General features: G+C 40.4%; 1 protein-coding gene across 3 annotated transcripts in view; it reads right to left on the minus strand.

The window, feature by feature from the left end:
• The window catches only part of PRKG1 (protein kinase cGMP-dependent 1), a 393227-nt gene that overhangs the window by 164260 nt on the left and 210340 nt on the right, over positions 1–18627 (minus strand). For all 3 annotated transcript variants that reach the window (XM_085228931.1, XM_085228932.1, XM_085228934.1), the window contains exon 4: positions 14856–14961. In XM_085228931.1, the coding sequence (XP_085085057.1) occupies positions 14856–14961 (106 nt within the window). The remainder of the gene's footprint in view (positions 1–14855; positions 14962–18627) is intronic.

The following is an 18627-nucleotide window of genomic DNA, read 5'->3' on the forward strand; positions in this document are numbered from 1 at the left end:
AGCATACATTAATAAGTTTTTGGAAAAGGATGAATATGTATGCCAGTGTAATGCATACGTATGTCTTAACAGTTTAAATGTAGAACTTGAACTCTGAAGGCACGTACTTGATTTGTCAAGTCGCCCAGGATGTACCATGAGGAATCAAGGAATGCCACTTTCTAACACCACATTGGACTTAGTTTTCTTCCTGGATTTCAGATGACAGCTTCAAGTGTAGTTCAAGTACTCTTTAAAGTCAATTTGCTTCTTTTGCCTACCAAAATAGCCACTGACAATCTAGTCTACCTGTAGAAATAACTTGTGAGTAAGAGATAACAGTGTTGTAGCATATAGGATATAAAAGTGGATAAATACAGACTGCACTGGCATAACACACAAAGCATCCTCCATACTGGACAATTTATACAAATCTAAATACAGAAAAGGATCTATGTCCCACATGAGCTACTGTTATTTTCCCATGAATATAACGCAGTATTATCACCATATTTCAGTCACACCTCTAATTGCACCCAAATACCAAACTAGCAGCTTCTTCCCTGCTCAGGCTTCATCTCCAGTACAGCATGCTCTGGTGTCTCTTCTAGAAGATACACCTTATTCTAATGACAAATCCAAAATTAGATGTGCTATTCCCTGCCAAAAAGTATCAAAGGGTGGCCTTCCTGCACGCTTCCTAACAGACAGCCCAACAGAGGGCTGAAGTTTAATGAGCTATTCTTTTGGAAGCATGCCCAGTTCTTTACTTAATTTGGCCTTTAAACTCTAATTCTGTTCAGTGTACGTGACGTGCTCCCAGGTTACGCATTGTGACAAGACGAATTTAAAGACCCTGTCCTTATTTTTAATCTCAGCGCAGTTTATTTCGCATTCAGCAACATGGTTTATTTTCAGTCACCAACTGCTTCATCCAGATTATTAACAAAGACTAAAATCACCCTCAGAAGGATCTACTCCAATTCATGCATTTTAGGTTCCCATATGCACGGTTCTGATTTGCAGAGGAAGCAATAATTCATTTTTATCTAAAAGTTCCAAAGAGCCAGCGAATGCTATTTCATTTCTGCTTAAACAAATGTATACTTTGACACGTATTAATCCCAAAAGGATTTCCAATCGGCAAAACACAATAATAGGAATTTTTCAAATGAGCACATCTTAAGGGTTTTATGTTTATTAAGAGTTAACTGAAGTGACAGATAACATCAGACTCTTGAAGAAATCTTTGTTCTTGCTAAAATACACTTTTAGTAAAGGTTTACCGAATGACCTCGGGAAAAAAAGAAAAAAAAAAAAAGATTTGAGGGACATGCGCACGTCAATTTCTATTTTTACATCAGTCTGTTTCTCATCCACAGCTGGGTTAGCTGGGCAACACAGTAGTTATCAGCCACTCAGAAGGAAAGATGAAAAGAAGTCTAAGCCCTTTGATATGCAAGTTTGCTTACTAAAACATATGTATTGTTTGCGCTCTTCAAAAGTAGGAGCCAACCTTTTCCACCAGAGAAAAAAAAGCACTTCTCTATAATCTGTTATTTAAATCACAGTTAACGAAACACCTCCACTCGTGGATCTGTATTGGATCTTTCTGACTTACTGTACAATCAATGAACGTACAGATGGTATAATTAGGAAATATACAGAAAAGTTAGGCTAAACAGGTCACCACACCAAAGAAAAACAGGTAGAAAGCTTACCCTTGTCCTGGGCTTGCTGAGAAGACTCCAAGAGGAACGATCTCCAAGAGAGATCCTTCCCCACTGGCAGTCAACTCTTAAATGGCGCTAGGAGAGGTGCAGCCAGGCTCCACCCCTTCCTGCAGCACAGGTGAATTGCCTTCACCTGTGCTCCCGTGGCTGACTCATTGCTCGCCTCAGGTGGTCAATCAGAGGTTCAGGCCGTGATTCAGCAGTTCCCATACACTTACAGAAAAGAAATGTCAGATAATGTCAAGAAATAACACCTTTCTTCAACTTCTGCCATGGTCCTCTATTAGAGGAGGCTTGCTTTCTCAATTGGGGCTGGTAGGCAAAAGTGTCATTGGTGTCACTCCTTTCCAATGATCTTTTATTTCTTAAAAGAATTAACATCACCTAAGTATCGCATTACTCTACTGGGCATCATCCCTGCAGTACTATGCCAAATTTATGCCATTCCCCAGCCATGACACTCTAACTTCCCATGCTTTCAATCAAGCTGCAAATCTTTCAACCCAGGCAATCTGTTCCAAATCTTTTTCTAAAACATCTTTTGTAACGGAGTCCAAAGCAGGTTCTTAGCCAATATCGCATTACTAAATACTACTAGCAGTGCCAGGGGGAAGCAGCAAGGACAGAGGCTGTTATCATTGAGCCTACTGAAGACTGAGCAACTTCACAGCAAATTTATATTTCAATGAATACTTCATAAGAAAGTGGACTCCAAATGAATGGACTGCTAACTACTTAGTGATATTGCAATTCCTGCCTGCACCTTTCAAACCAAATCTCAGCACTATGAGAAGTCTTTCATCTTCCCTCAAGCTTCATGCACAATTTTAGAGTTTGGGAATGGTCTAAGCATAGGCCTGAATTCAGAGAACATCTGTAAGAGACACAGAGTGAGAGACAGGAATTAAACATGAAATAATTATTCTTTGCCCTGCGAAGCTGGAGCTTTTGTTCATGCCTTCATTCCCCTCCTAAATTCTCAGCTATTTTCTTTCTGGCTGTGTCTTAATGCTTGGGACTCGATGCCATACCAGACACTGTTAATGGCAAGTTGAATTTGTCAAAGCAAAGTAACAAATTCGGTAATGTAATTACTGTGTATTTCTCTCATGCAAAGTGTGTAGAAGTCGCACATCAAAGTCTTCTCAACAGCTTCATGAAAAACAATCTGCAAGTCCTGGGAGTAGATGAAAAGATCTTCCCAGATAAATAGAGGTTTTGAAGCCTCAACCACTTTCTTGCACAGACTGCTACAGTTTTTAAGAGTTCTATCATGTCCGTTCACTTTATACAATATAAATAAAAGGATAAAAATGAAGTACATGACGGCTGTGTTGCCACTGCAACCTCTTCAAGTGCATCACTTTGATGTTGACGTTTTCTGCTGTGTCATGTGGCTTCTCTATTGAGATGGACCTCAGGATAGGAGCAACCCAACTGCCTCTCACTGCTAAGCCAGGATGGCTGCAAATAACTGCAGCCTGGCATTCCCATAAAGCTGCAGTGGTGTTAACACTGCCAGGAGGAGGAAATCCCCATAAGCCTTCCAGCAGAAAGCTCTCATACATAAACCACAACCTCCAGTGTGCAGAAACACAGAAAAGAACCTAAATACAACCACACAGAGTACCAGAAAAATAACTGCTGTTCTTGTGATTTTAGTGCCCATCAGTTCATTGTAAAAATAAGCCTCTTTAAGACCCAGCAATGAAACTAATGTTTCACTAATGGTACACGTAGTCATCGAGTTAGTCTTTCCACCAGCAATTAGGCAGTTGCCATGGCAACAAAGCTGATCCTGCCTGACCTATTTTTCCTACAAGTGGTGGTCATCATATGAAGTGTTACCTCTTAGATGGTATTTTGCCTGGGTAAGTATCTAACCCTGAAATTAAAAGATCAGCTTGTTAACTGCTTAGGCCTAAGCAACAGCCTTTTCTTTTTCCTACCAAGGATACTGAAAACAAAAGTCATGGCTACATTTATTTAATAGTCAATTTTTAAAGAGTGTTTTAATTTTTTGTCAGCTTATCTGAAATCTGAATTGCAGTGAACTTTTGCTACTATTTCAAAGCCAAAAGTGTACTCGTTAACAGGAGGAAAAAATGCAAGAAAAAAAAAACAGATTAAAAAGAGCAGACAGAAAGATGATGTAAAAAGTGGAAACATTACACGAGTCTATAAGAAAGCCAAACACAGCAGTACCCCCAAACACACAACTTTCCCTAGACAAAATTTTTCATGAGATGACCTATAAAGGTCCCTTCCAATTCAAACGATTTCTATGATTCTTGATGCAATAGACAAATTTCTCCAGGTCCTTCTCAAACTTTGGCTTGGCACAAACAGCCAAGTTGTCAAGAGATGTGGACTACCTGTCCCTGCACCAACCCTGATGCCCTGTAATCTTCACTCTAATCTTCACTGGCATCAAAGCTGTTGGTTACCTCTCTCCAAGTCAACTTTTTTCCCACCTAACCATTGTGCATATATCTCATGTGTCCTCGGCTCCTAAATGGCAGTGCTGTGGGCAATGGTGTCAAAAGCCTTTCTAAACTGAATGAATTCCATCCACCTCTCTCCCATCATCTTTGTAGCCACTCACTTCACTGTGCAAGGAATCCATCGCCAAGAGTGCTGAAGTTTCTTTCACTGCTTCCAAAATATTCTGTTAACAAATTACACAGCCCTAAATCTGCAATTCTTTCATTAAAAAAAAATGGACAGCCAAAAAGCTGTCTGCCACTGTGCGTTTGCAGGCACATTTTTCCCATTAAGATCAACAGACAGTTTGTTTAAACATGAAGTCTGAGATACCCTTCTAGAAATTAGCTGGTACTCAAACCTTTCCACCAGGGGCGGAAAAAGGACTCTTCCTCTACTGTTTTCCCTCTCAAAAGTTCAGCAAGTTTTAAACGTTTGCAAGGATGTAAACATAGTTTCCTTGGAGGTCATCGGTGACTCCCTAACACTTGGAGACCAATTGGCTTTCCAACTACCAACTCAAGGAGATTAACAGTTCTGCAAGTATTGGCACGTGCCAAAACAGAAGCTTTGTGAAGTGCTGCAGGACAAAGATATGCCCAGAAATGCAGAGTTCTTATCCCTTATACTGGGATAAGAAAGGCAGGAGTTAATTTTACAGCAAATTCCCAGTATCCAGCAAGTGAGCAGTGATTTCCCTTGGTGATTAGTTATTTGTGCAGCACTGGATGCCATTCTGTGGCCAGTCCTGTTAATGACTTGCTATGTGGTCCCACAGTGACAAAACAGAAAGTGACTGGAAGACAAAAACACGATTTGGAGTGCACTTGAATGCTATACTGCAGAATTCTATGGCAGAGGTGTTTCCAGACAAATATAACTCAAAGGCATGATTGCCCCTGGCCAGACAAAACGCTTGCATGCAAGTGCTGGCAAGAACATTTCTCTGTGATGGGTTTGCATGGTTAGTAAAGCAAGATCAGTGAAGAACACTGGTCCGCTGCCTATTCATTGTTGCTCTGGACGAAAAAAGAAAAAGGGAAGATAAGTTGATACTAATTTCAACTTAATAATGAATTGAAGGAAATCCAGGCTGTTACTTACAGCCCATTTTTCAATATCTATTGTTTTAGGCTGCAAGTTGATGGTACCATGCAAGCAACTCCAAAGTTACATCATTTGGTCAAATGAGAACAAAATATCAACCCAAGTTAATTCATCCAAGTAGTGACGTCAGACCACAGTCCTTCATCCAAAAACGGGTAATCAAAAAAATCTGTTACATCCTAAGGTTTCCACGAGCCAAAATTTTTCTTACAGTAGGAGGAAAAAAGAGATGCAGGAGCTAACCTTCAGCCTGTACTTTCCCGTCAAGAAATGTTTAGGTTACTCACTCATTTAAATAGGTACTAATGATAATAATCTTTCACAGGGGATCGGATACCTATTAATATCTGATTATTAGAAGCCCCCAGATGCATTTCTGCCCACATAGAAAGCAAAGAGAAGCAGCTACTACCACAAAGGCCAGTTCCAGTTTGCCTGGCCAAACCCCAGAATGTTTTAAAGCAGACAGCTGGCACTACTGAAATCCTTCTCCTGGATATCAGTTAATTCCTTGGAGGACAGAGGACTGTCAGATGTTTTCAAAGGCACCTATCTGTAATTTGAGCAGGAAAATAAACTCTGGAATGGAGACTGCCTGGTGCGATAACAAGCTGGATAGGTGGATAAATACTTTTTGTGAGAAATGTCAAACACAAGGATGAGCTCTGAAATGTCTGTGATTATCAAAAGGCTGCATGCTCACCACGGGATCCAAAACTGGCTTTGGGGCCTGAGACAGAGAGAGGTAGGTGTGCCTTGGGAAACTCACCTCTCAGAACAAATGGTAAGAAATGGACCTGGATTTTCAAATGTACAAAATTCAGCCAACCTAGTCAAGCCGTTGGTGACAGATGTCACATGAGGCCACGCAGGCAGAGGGCAGAGTGATGGACAAGGAACACAGACTCACCCACGGCCGTAAGAGAGAAATCAATGGGCAAAGGCCTCATCCCTTGCTATTTCCAATATTGCCAGCAAGCTACAGCAGTACAGCTTGATAAACGGAGGAGTAAAGACAATTGCATTTTGCCAGGATAAAGGCATTAGGACTGACTTCTCTGTGATTACTCCTAAGCTTTAAAACTAATATCAATATTTGCATGAGTTATTCTAAATGGGTATCAGTTACTTATAAATAACAGATAAGTAAATTGAGAAAGTCAGATAATAAACCACTTACTCCGCTGTCTGGTACGACGCAGGGCATAGGACCTTTTGGAACTAATTACTTTACAGCAGCATGCAATTATTAGAGAAGCATTAAAACTTGATTTTGAAATGAATTATAGAATCCATCATAATCTTTTTCACCTTCTTTCAATAATTCAGAATTACCGGTGTTATAACACTAGGCTTATTGCTATCCTTGCTTAACCTCTGGCCACATTTCTTACTTTTTCTAAGAGCCTACTGTTTCTCACAGCTCTATCATCCATCCTCCTTTATGATCTGGAACCCATTTGAGCTGTTATGCATTTTATCTAAGAACATTATCGTCCCATTTAAAAAATGTTGGCTTTGCATTAACTGTCTTTTACACTTCCACCTCTGAGCTGTTGCATAATTCATTAAAATCAGCATTACTGACCAAAAACAACTAAACTGGCCGAATATCAGAAATATTGGTGACCCTAATGGGGTTCACTGCAAATTGAGATATTCTGTGATTATCATGATATAGCATTTGCAAAATAACAACCAAACACATCTTGCTTAGTTATTCTGGGCTGCTTTTCATCTTCTCAGGTGTAAGGGACAGCCCAACGAAGCCACGCATGGCTTTCCTGCATACAGCTATGTGCTGCAGATCTTGTTCTGGAGCTCATGCAGAGACTCATTTTAAGCAACACTATCATGTGATCAGGATAATCTTAAATATAATAATCTCATCTACTTCAGTATTTGCAGAATGAACCCCAAATCTCAAGGTGCTAACTCTTTAGTACATTTTAGCAAGCAAAGGAAAATAATCTTCCTGGTATACACAGCCACAAACATTCACATAATATCACAATACAATATGTCAACTGCGTAAGGATGAACTGAATTACGTTAAACAAACTGTGACACCTTAACAAATCTCCAGTTATGCTGAATGTTCTGTATTGAGTTGTAAGGAGCTTGATTTCCTACTCGCCACCGAGAACCATTTAATACATTGCTCAGCCCACTTTGTCTGGGAGCTTAGAAAGCTCCTGTCCTCCAAATCCTGACAGCAGTGATGGTTAGAGAGCAGGAAGGAATTGGTTTTGCCCTGACACAAAATTACCAACAGGAATTCTCCTTCTCCAGACAGCCAGAATGTCAAATGTAACCACCCTGGTGGCTCTGAAGCACCACTGCAACAATACAGAACCAGATGGTGGTTCCTTCTACCTGCAAGAAATCATCTTAATATCTGGTTTGCCAGTAAAATACTTCTGGCTGACTGATCTGCACTTCAGATCAGATGCTGCATGAATAGAAAGGTAAAACATGATTCCCATATAGGAAGAAACAGTAACTGATGACAAATCAAAGATAGCATCCGCCATAAAAAAGTGATTTTGGAATTTAAAAGTTAAAAAAAAAAAAAAAAGCCATTATTTTTAAAGGCTAACACAAACAAAATATTATCTTGTGTCAATTGAGATCATGACTGCATCTTCGAAGGTATTTATTCATACAATCACTGCTACGGGGGGTGGGAGGGGAAGCCCTTATGTGGCAGAACAGAGACAGGATCTTGATTTGTTTTCCTTTGAAATGTAATGACAGTATGTTACACAGCCATACCAGCAAATTAGATTCTACCTCTCCTACAAAACTCCAGCATGAAAGAAAAAAGACCAGGCAAAGAAAGTCAAGTACTCCAAAATCCTTTTTCCCTCTCTGCACTCCCTGGTCGGGTCTCCCTGCAAAAGAAGTCAATCCCACGTTTCAGCAAAGCCCTCAGCTGCCCCACAAATGGACATCAGGAGCAAACTCACTGCCTGTCGCCCATCACCTCACCAGCAGTAAACTATTTACTGCTGAACTGCAGATCAAAACCTGAAGCTGCCTCAGCTGGAAGCGTGTTTAATGGGAAAAGCCATTTTACTTTATGACAATCCTGCTAAGCTGTAACAGGCACGTGTGGAAACAGAAAAATCCCCACAAGTCTGAAGTGAGAATTCTCTGACTGATGGTAAACATATGCAGAGCAGCATCAGAGCAAACCAGTCCGTATGAACGGTGTTCTTAGCAGCAGATGCTGAACCCAGAACCAGGTGCTGGGTAAGCACCCAGATATGCTGTGTGCAAGCAGTGATTCTGTCAATCTGCAGCAGTAGTGAAACGGCAGCACGCCCTATGGAGACCAGCACCCTCCTGAGTGTGGTCTGGGGTCAGCTACCTTCAATTCCCTTCATCGGTTGGGCTATTGTGGTTGTTTGAGCTGAAATAAAACAGGTTTTTTTCCTCCCCCTTTCTCCTGCTTTGAATCATGAGGAATACTATACTTTTTCCTTCTCTTCAGTCCTCCTCCCTTTCCCTTGTGGTGCATTGCTTCCAACAGACATTTTCCTTAGATTAAAACCATAATTGGTCAATATTAACTCTCCACTTCTTAAAAAAAGTGTCTGTCCCAGCCACTTCACAAGCATTAACAGCATCACATGGGATTATGGAGGCTATGTTAAAAAAAAAACAGCCATTACAAAACTATTTTTAAATCTCCTCTCCTGCCTTCCTTGCCTCCAGAAGATAACACAAAGACTGTTTTTCTTGTTGAAAGCTGACAGCTTGATACCACGGCACATCATTTCAGTTCTGCTTCAGCACCCACCCGCGCACCGTGGTGCAGCAAAACCCATCCCTTACACTCAGCCACTTGCGCACATAAACTTCCTTCAAGGCACCCTTCAGCATCCTGAGCCCAACTGAGTTTAAAACAACAGACAGGCAAGATTTGGTGCCATTTCCAAATCCAAAACATAGCTTAGCCTTTCCCACTAGAAGCCCAGGCGACTCCAACACCACCTTCTGAGTCAAGGGCTAAGCTGTATTTTTGTCTCACCTTTAAAAAACACACTGAGAGGCAAACCATCTAGGGAAGTTCTTTGTTTTGCTGCAAACAAGGATGAATTTATTCTTCATTTTAAGGATAACTGAGGAGTCCTGCAAGCCCATGAAGAATTCCAAACTAAATGAGCTCAAAGTTGACTTTCATTTTCTGCCATCTTAACGATTCCTCTTTTGCTCACATTGATCAATTATGGAAAAGAACAATTTTAACCCTCGGTGGCATCAGGGTGGCTGAAGATCTCAGCTGTTAGATGGAGGTCTGCACTGAAAGAGCCTCCCATCACTTCCAGGTGCTCTCTTCAAAGCCAGTCTTGCTCTCCGGATGTGGAAGGAGTCCAGCTGATTACATTTCCCAGTTAAAATCACCACTGTGCTCTAATGCAGATCAGTTATTCAATCTTCCCTCTCTTAGCAGACCTGTGGATTTTAGGCAGTGTCAGGCGATAAAAGAAGCAGTGTATCTTAAGAGAGAAAGGAAGTGCTTGACAGCTCTGCAAAACAGACTGGAATTGTGGCTGGCATGCGATCTGCCTTGCCTGAGTTATGCTAACAGGCAAGAGAGGCCTGAAAAGCACCAGTGAATATTTCAGAAGAGAAAAAAAGATTCAGAGCTTTCCACAGATAGGAGCTGGAAAGCAATCTCCATCTAATTATGTATTAATTACCTCATTCTGTTTTTAACTCTTTCCTGGGCAATATGTCACATGTAATATGATGAGCACATAATATTTGTGGTCACTTTGGGGCACAGTTGACGAAGCTGACTTTTAAGTCACATCATTTCATCTTCTGTTCTTGGGAGATGCCAGTTGGATGTTTCAAGAATTTCTGCTCCATCCAGGAGACCATTGCCTGGACGTATGGTTTCTGTCACACTACCCACTGCACAGTTCATGGATTACAGGACTGAGCTGGTGTCAGCCTGGACAGCTGGGGTGAATGCCTTGTTGGTGCCTCTGAGGTCAGAGGGAATGTGGTCCTGACACAACAGTTCAACTCCTTCCTGCAAGTGACACTCTTTGGATTGTCCTAGAAAGCCAGCACATCCTAGAAGTGGCTGATGGACGCATCTTAGGGAGGTAAGCAGCATCACTGGAAGATGACACACTTGGTCTTCAAAGTCCTACCCTGCACACCTGCCTCAGGCAGGATGGGCCCATCATTTTGGCCTTGGGCACCACGTTGGGATGAAAAGGATGCTGGTCTAGATGGGGTCTCAGTTTGAAACCAGTACTTCCGTCTTTCCATATGAATTTGCATTAAGAATAAACGTACTTATTTATCTTCTGGAAATATTTTCCCTTTTCCTCTTTCTCAGCTATCCCCACTGTTCACTTTGCCTATGTTCCTGTCCTCCACAAAAACTGTCTTCTTTAGGCCAATGCCTGTTTCACAGATTCAGTCACTTGAAACTCTCCTAACGTATACATACTCCACTAATTCACTTTCCAACTCTCTTTTTCAAAAGCCTGTTCTCCCCTTGCCTCACTCTTTTAATTTCTCTCCCACTTCTGTCCAGTATAATTTCACCCTATGATGCACTGTGTGAAACGTTTTGCATGAAACTGCAGGCGATTCGTCGAAGACAATCATTTGATAAACCTTCACACAGTTTTGTATTTGCTTTTCTCTTGGTTATAAATGACTCAAACGAAATGCAAAACTTTCTCTGCCGCCAATTTCAGTATTGAAGCAGTTACATCTGTGTTTCTACGCAGATAACTTTACCAGCACGACTCCCCATGTCGATAAGCCATGAGGGCATGAAGTCACATTTCTGACATACTTCATCAGATTAAAACTTCCCACTTAAACTTTTTTGACTTAAGTGAGATTATAAGACAGACTCAAGATCAAGCCAAAGCACTACAACAAAACGTTAAAAACTGAAGACTGGGATTTTTTCAGCAAGATAGGAGCTTCTAAATTAACATGAAGTTTAAGCAAAATTCAAGGTTGTGTGACTGTAAGCATGTAATGTCCTTTAATTTTCCGCATCTAAAGTTAGATCCTTCCTCCAAGGCTACATACAATATTCATCATTTGTTGCCTGATCTGTTCCAGGATCTTGGATGAATCAGAGTTTACACGGTGGACCAGAACAGAAGGCGTTTTTTTATGGCACATCTAGAAAGTTTTTGCAAAAAAAAAATAATTATAATGTTTACTCTTCCAAAGGTATCCTGGCCTTTTTGAAGATACTTGTAACCCTCCTTAAAACTTTTATGATTTAGCAGGAAATGACTACACCTGCTCCATTTTCCCATCGTATTTCTTGAACAATTTTATTGTATAAATGCTTTTTTTTTCCTTAACTGAAATATTCTGATCTTGCTTAAACACCGTTCTTCATTACAGACTTGAGAAGAAAATCACTATAACCTTAACATTATGAATGTTGCAGTGAGATGTATGGTGGATTTAGCACAGCTACAACTTTCACAGCAGAATAATGCTCCTTCTTGCTCGTGTAAGGGCAAGTATATTCAATGATATACAGTAAGCACTAAGTTGGGTAAAGATCGAAGATGAAATGTTCAGCATTTTCAGCCATAAGTTGTTATTAAATCTACAGAATTTTTTTAGATGATATAATTTAACTCTTTACCATTGTCTGCACATTAGCTGCGCTTTGAGCTAGCTTAATCTAGCATGGATTCAGCTACATAATGAGCTACTGAAAATTTGTGTTTCAAAGGGAATCGTGCTATGATTTGGTGTTTAGCGTACGTGCAGGGATCAAAAAACAGCCTGGATTTTTCATCCTCTACTTGAAGCAGGTGCTGCTATGGAACTAGGCCATCTTTTGATCATTTCAAGGTTAATCCATTAACTTTACAAGTGATAGAGCAGGATAAAGAGACCAGTTCATCCTAAACGCTATGAAAAAGAGAATGTTCAGTTGCTCCTAGCTCCAGACTATCGTTGTTTTACGTAAATCAAGCAGTTATTTCAACTTCTGTAAATCCATGAGAGCTACATACCGCTCCTTGGAGCTGATGAGGAGACAGTTTTCCAGCACAGTATCCGCTGGAAAGATAGATTGGGATTTCTTAGCCAGGAAATGTACATTTTATGGTTTTCCCACAGCATTCGGAAGGACTAGACCATATATTCTCTGAAGATAAAAGGGTGAAACTAAGCAAATAATAGCAGATCCATTTCATCAATATGTTCTTTCAACAGAAACCACAGCAGATGACAAACACTGGCCAAAGGGGTAGTATTTTGTAGTGACCAAATGGAGCCCTGGTGAAACCTATGCACATACTGTGGCTACTGTGAGTAAGATGAATAAGAAGATAGGAAGGATCACATCTCACCCCGACAAGCTGCACTTCTATTGTGTTTTGTCTGCAGGCAAAAGCACTCTATTGAAGGGAATGACTGTTACACTACTGTGACTAATGGAAAGATTATGAAAGACAACTTTTTCAGAGTGCTAAGGGCAAAGATAATGCTTTCCAGCCTCACTCACTTCTCTGTGAATAGGTTTCATTTAAATATTTATTTTGATTTTGTTTCTTGGTGAACATTTTCATTAACTTATTAATAAAGGAAAAAAGAACAAATACGGTAAACAATTGACAACATTTTCCTCGTTCTCAAGATTTAATGTTTTTAAACATTTAGAAGGGAAGCATCCTTACAGACGAGCATCTAATACCTCATTTAAATTAAAAAAAGCATTTATGATGAGCTTGAGGTAGCTATTGATGCATAGAGCACAACTGGACAATGCAATGGAAAGTTACTGTTCCATGCTGCAACCATTCTGTATGACAAATATTTTCCAAAACTGAAACAGTAAGATTTAAAGAAAACATACTTGCTTGCTTTTAGCCTTTCTGAAATGTATTTGCCTTCTTTTAACTTTTTTTTTTAGCCTTTCAGCATTAATACACTCCTGACACACTGTGAGCAAGAAGATAGAGTAAGAGAAAAATCATCAGTTGTTTCCTTACATTATTAGCTCTAAAATTAAAGCTGGGCAGGCTCAGTGCAACATGCATCGAAATTAATCTTGATGATCTAGAAAAGCTCTATTAAAGCTCAAAGCTTATGAGCTTACTATGTGCACAGCATCCTCTTCCAAAGAGAGCCAGAAGCAAACGAACAACCAAAAGTGATCTTACATTCATTTTCTTTGTTTCATTCACCAGCACACAAGAAAGGCCACTGCACGTTAACATTTGAATTCATGACTTTTTAAACGCTTCTGACACAGCAACAGGTTTTTGTTTCCTCTCCTGAGTACGCCTGTGAACAACCACAAACTGAGACAAACTGAGACAGCTGGAAAAAGCTGGGCTTTGATGGCTGCTCCTGAGCAGCAGAACATCTTCATGGAGCTCCCAGTCCTCTCTGGGGTAACATCTTGTCCCCATTAGAGGCCAGGCAGCATCACCAATCTCTTTAGTTTGTTATTGTTATCAATCTTTTACTACTTTTAAATTATCCTCAGAGCTTTCCCTGCAGATGATGGGAACAGAGGTCACCCACGCTGGCCCCTGTGGGACTGCCCAATTTTGTGGCATCCAGCTGAAGTATCGCATAGGTTTATTTAATGTCTGTATGTTATTTTTACTATCTCCCTTTTTAGAAAAAGAGAAATCAAGTATAGCCTCCACATGGCGAGAGGTGGGGAAAAGGAGCCGAAATCAGATGAAATTTATGCAAGTTCCCACCTTCTTTCCAGCAAAGGAATGTACCTCTCGGGTACATTACCTCTCATCACTTTTGCTTGGGAGGGGAATGATTCATCAGAGAACGTTCTGATCTGGGACAAATCTGCTGCGGTAATGACTTAATAACAATGGAATTACTTACAACGTCACTCTGACTCAGGCAACTTTCTTCTCTAGGATTCGGTGATGTTATGCTCCTATTTGCTATTGCTTTGCTGATATGAAATGTAGGCAGTTCTTCACTGCTATGACAGACATGAATTATTGGGATATCAGCCACTGCTTTGGTAAGGAGGATTTGTCATACTTTGGGATGGCAGCACTAACAGAATGATGTTTGTGAGACTGAGGTCAAAATTAAAGAGTGAACGTTTATGCTTTTCTTGCTACTCATTTAAACCACGCTTTACAGAAATCTACAGCTTTTGCTTCACTAGAAACTTGCATTTTGCCTGTAGAAATGCAAAAGTGCACTTAAAATGGACTTGGTTCTACAACCAGATGCTTCCACAGGGAGGTTTTTATTTGAGGGGCATTTTCTGCAATAAGAGAAGCTTTGAATGACTCATAGCAAAGCTTCATTTACATGATGGCTGTGGGACTCTTTGCAAATGAATAACTCACAATGGGAATGAAACTAAAGCAATGCAACCCCTCTTGGTGATCACCCAACTTTGGCTGGAGCATACCACTTACAGATGGTTAAACAGCAAACAAAAAGAAATTGAAAGAACACAAATCAAACACTGCATTCACAAAAAAGTCAAAGATGAGGACAACAGTTTCACTGTATTTCTTATAAAGAAAACAAGCGCCATACCTTTTTAAAAATTCCATATACTCAGTATGCTTGATGAGGCCTGTCCTCATCATTATTGTTTGAAAACATTGCCGATCAATAGCCCAAAGTTTCACATTTACGAGAGCTGGAAAAAAAAAAAAGAAAAAAAAAAAAGAAAAAAAAAAAAAAACAAGACAAGGGGAAAAATGTAATTAGCAAAATTTCAGAATTTGAAAATTTGTTGTGAAATGCAGAGGAAACTAATTACGTCATGAGAAAACATGAAAATGGGTACACACTTCAAAATAGTAATGTTAAACTCATCTGCCAGACAATGGACTAAGCATGCATTGAAGTGATTCAAAATATGCATCTAGCTAAATTTTATCTCTACTGTACGTGGGCTATGGGAAGATTGTCTAAAACTAATCGTGCCACTGAGATGGGGAGAAGTCAGGCTGAAAGCAGGCAATGGATTAGGGGCTGGGTTTATCAACTGGGATGCATCACTCTCGATGCGTGGCCAATGACAATGAGTGATTTGGGGACGTTTTTAGCACATTATCATGTTTGAGAGGCGGAACAAATCATTAAGGTTTCATTCTACTTTCAATGTACGTGACAAGAAGTTTGGATATAAGGAAGAAGATTTTTACAGTAAGGGTGGTGAGGCACAGTTAAAAGTTGCCCAGAGAGGTGGTGGATGCCCCATCCTTGGAGACACTCAGGGTCAGGCTGGACGGGGCTCTGAGCACCTGATGGAGCTGGGGGTGTCCCTGTTCACTGCAGGAAGGTGAACCAGATGGCCTTTAAAGGACCCTTCCAACTCAAACAAATTCTATAGAATTCTGTGATTCTATGACAAACTTCTCATTGACCTTGAGAGGTGTCCAGAGGTGTTATTACAGTTTTTGGAGCTTTCAAATATTTTTTTTTTCAATTTTCATAGCCACATTTCTGATAAGTTTCAAGAACTCATTACTACACACCATATATTAAACCATATATTTCTGAAGTAAGAATCCCACTGCAAAACCAAATAAAAAAGGTTAACATTGCATTACGCTAAAAGAAAACAGTATCATGTGAACATAATGCACAGAAACCAAAATGGTCCAGATTTTCATCTTAGAAGCAGCTTAGACATTTGTATTAACTATAAACGCTTTCATACACAGACCTACTAATAAAGAGTTTCTCCTTAGAGGAACAGTTCAACAAAACTACTCTCAAGACCTCTGCAGTCTTATTTTCTTTCAGATAGTAATTGCAATAAATTCCATCTTCATATCTCATTTTACTACAGGGAAAAATAGTGAGAAAATAGTTTCAATAAAATATTTAGATATCTTCTCATGAATAAAATCTAATAAATTATTTTGCTTTTATTTTCTAGTCTTTCAGTTCACAAACAGTCTGGTTATTGAGGTTTTACCCATATCGACAGTCACAGGAAGTAAAATCTTACAAGCGCAAATCACAATTTTTCTTCACAAATTGCACTGCAGAACAAAGTGAATTTATCAGAAATTTCTTTTCGGAGCGTAATTTTCAAGACAGAAGTTCCTATTTGAGAAATGCTTTTTGTTTTAGAATTAAACAGATTGGAAAGTATGATTTACAGCTTTCAGTATGAAATCCTTCCGAAAAATACAGGTTTTCACTTTCCACTCTGAAAAGCGGAGGAGACACATAATACGAATGGGATCCCAATTTTTCTGTTTTTCTGCTCATACATAAAGTCATTAACTTGCTTTCAGACGAGCTCTAATAAAAGAGGAAGAAAAGAATTTTATTTAACAGAGTTGTGGAGGACACTGGAAAGGAAACTCTCCTGTTGTATTTGCTGATGAAGGCTGACATCAAGTCACCAGAAAGTGCACAGTCTCAGTAAATTTAGTGGGAGTAGGAAAACACAGGCTTGTAAAGGAACTCTTTCCATCAGATGTGAAGAAGTGCAGGTAATTTCAGCTAGCTGATCATTTCAGACTGCTTTTTATACAGTACAATGAAGGACTGTAGGTAAATAAGGTAACTTGGTTGGTAATGAATAGCAAAACCATGGATAATTCAATATTAAAAAAGGAATTTTTAAAAAGATTAGCAAATGTGGAAACAATGAGTGAAATACAGTTTACATTTTGGAATAAAAGATCCAACGGCATCACAGTGCCCTGCCACAAACACGTATTTTCCAACACATCTTAGCAGATCATCAAGTGCAGACATTCTGTGGGGAGAAATTAGAGGTTCCACCTGTACTGTTTTCATACAACCTTCACAGGAAAGGCTTAGCTGTTCAGCTGACACCACAAGTTGAGTGAGCTCCAAAGACAGCAATTATCTGACTTTACTGTTCTTTCTACTGCCTCTTGTAACTCTGAAAGACAGGGCATCCTTCCCATAAATAATCCTGCCTGATGCAGTTTCACCATGTATTTTAAGATTCATCACCGTATGCCAACAGCTGAAGAGCAGGAGTTTCCTCCCAGAATCAGCCCCAGCCAGCTGGCCCTCCACGGCTTTGTCTGGCTGGGGCCAAACTCCTGCTGGGCTCCGTTCACAGCTCCAGCACCACCCGAGGAACCTCACTGCCATGCTGGAGATCTGCCACTTACACTCATAGGAAGTGCAGTATCACTGCCTTAAATCTGACTGATAGCTAGCAGCTAACTCATCTTTCTATTTCACACGTGTAGTTGACGGCAATCTTACGGTGTATTTTCCTTTGCACAATGGGGTCAGCTGTAGCTGCAGAGATACCACCTATCTCCGCAATCCACGCAGGCACCGAGGAGCCAGATAAGCAGCCAACACTCCCTCATTCTCCTCTGATACAGATGCTACATAAGCACTATGTCGTTTCTGATATCAGTCCCACAAGACCAGAAAGCCACCGCTGCGCGGCATGTGCCATGCACGCTCCTACTCGGCCTCTTAATACGGCCAGGTTAACAGTAAAGGTAATTTAGTACCTCTCGAGCAAAACAAGGATCCATTTATGTCCGCTGGAAATTGCTCTGTAAGACAAATGGCTGCAGCCCTGGCAGCCTGCATGGGAGCACAGGAGGAGAGGCTTTTAATGAGCCTACAAAAAGCCACAGCTCCCTGAAGTTACCCTCTGGCACCCCCAAGTTATGTATGTGTATACATGCAAGTAGATACATGCAACTACATCACTACTGGTGTAGCTACGCATGTTTACACACAGCCACTTTATATAAAGATAGCAGACACAGATGCACAGCAGCTCGCTAACCAGGGCCGTGCAGCTCAGGTGAAGGCACATGCAGACACTGCCCTTCTGTACTGCTCATTATACTCTCTGCTGATGCTTTTATTGTGCCTGATGGTAAATAATATTGCAATAATAGCTAATGACAGCAGAGATTTAGATGCCAATAAGACCCTTATGATCAGGTGCGGGTATCATCTCATTAGGCTTCAAATCCTCCATAAATGTGTTGGAGGGTGAGCGTGGAGCAGCACGAGCTCTGTGAGACTGGAAGATGTTAGCAACTTCAAACAGATACATTTATGAGTGCCCCAGAGATGAAAGCTATGTATGTGGGAAGTACACCATGAAGTCAATCCCAAAGCAAGCAACTGAGTCATAGAAGACACAGAGAGAAGTGATTTTCTCATCCATCCCTCTGCGTAAAGCACGTGTTAGAAACCTTTCTGGGAAGCATGATCTCAGGAGGAAAGCTTATCCTCTGACTGTAAGAACCAAAATCGTAAGGGAAAGTGGTAAATAACACACTGAAAACAGGTGTGTGTCCATCTAACTGTAATACGGGTTTCATAAGAT

The sequence above is a fragment of the Meleagris gallopavo genome, chromosome 8 (assembly GCF_905368555.1).
Source record: "Meleagris gallopavo chromosome 8, MGAL_WU_HG_1.1, whole genome shotgun sequence".
NCBI lineage: Eukaryota > Metazoa > Chordata > Aves > Galliformes > Phasianidae > Meleagris > Meleagris gallopavo.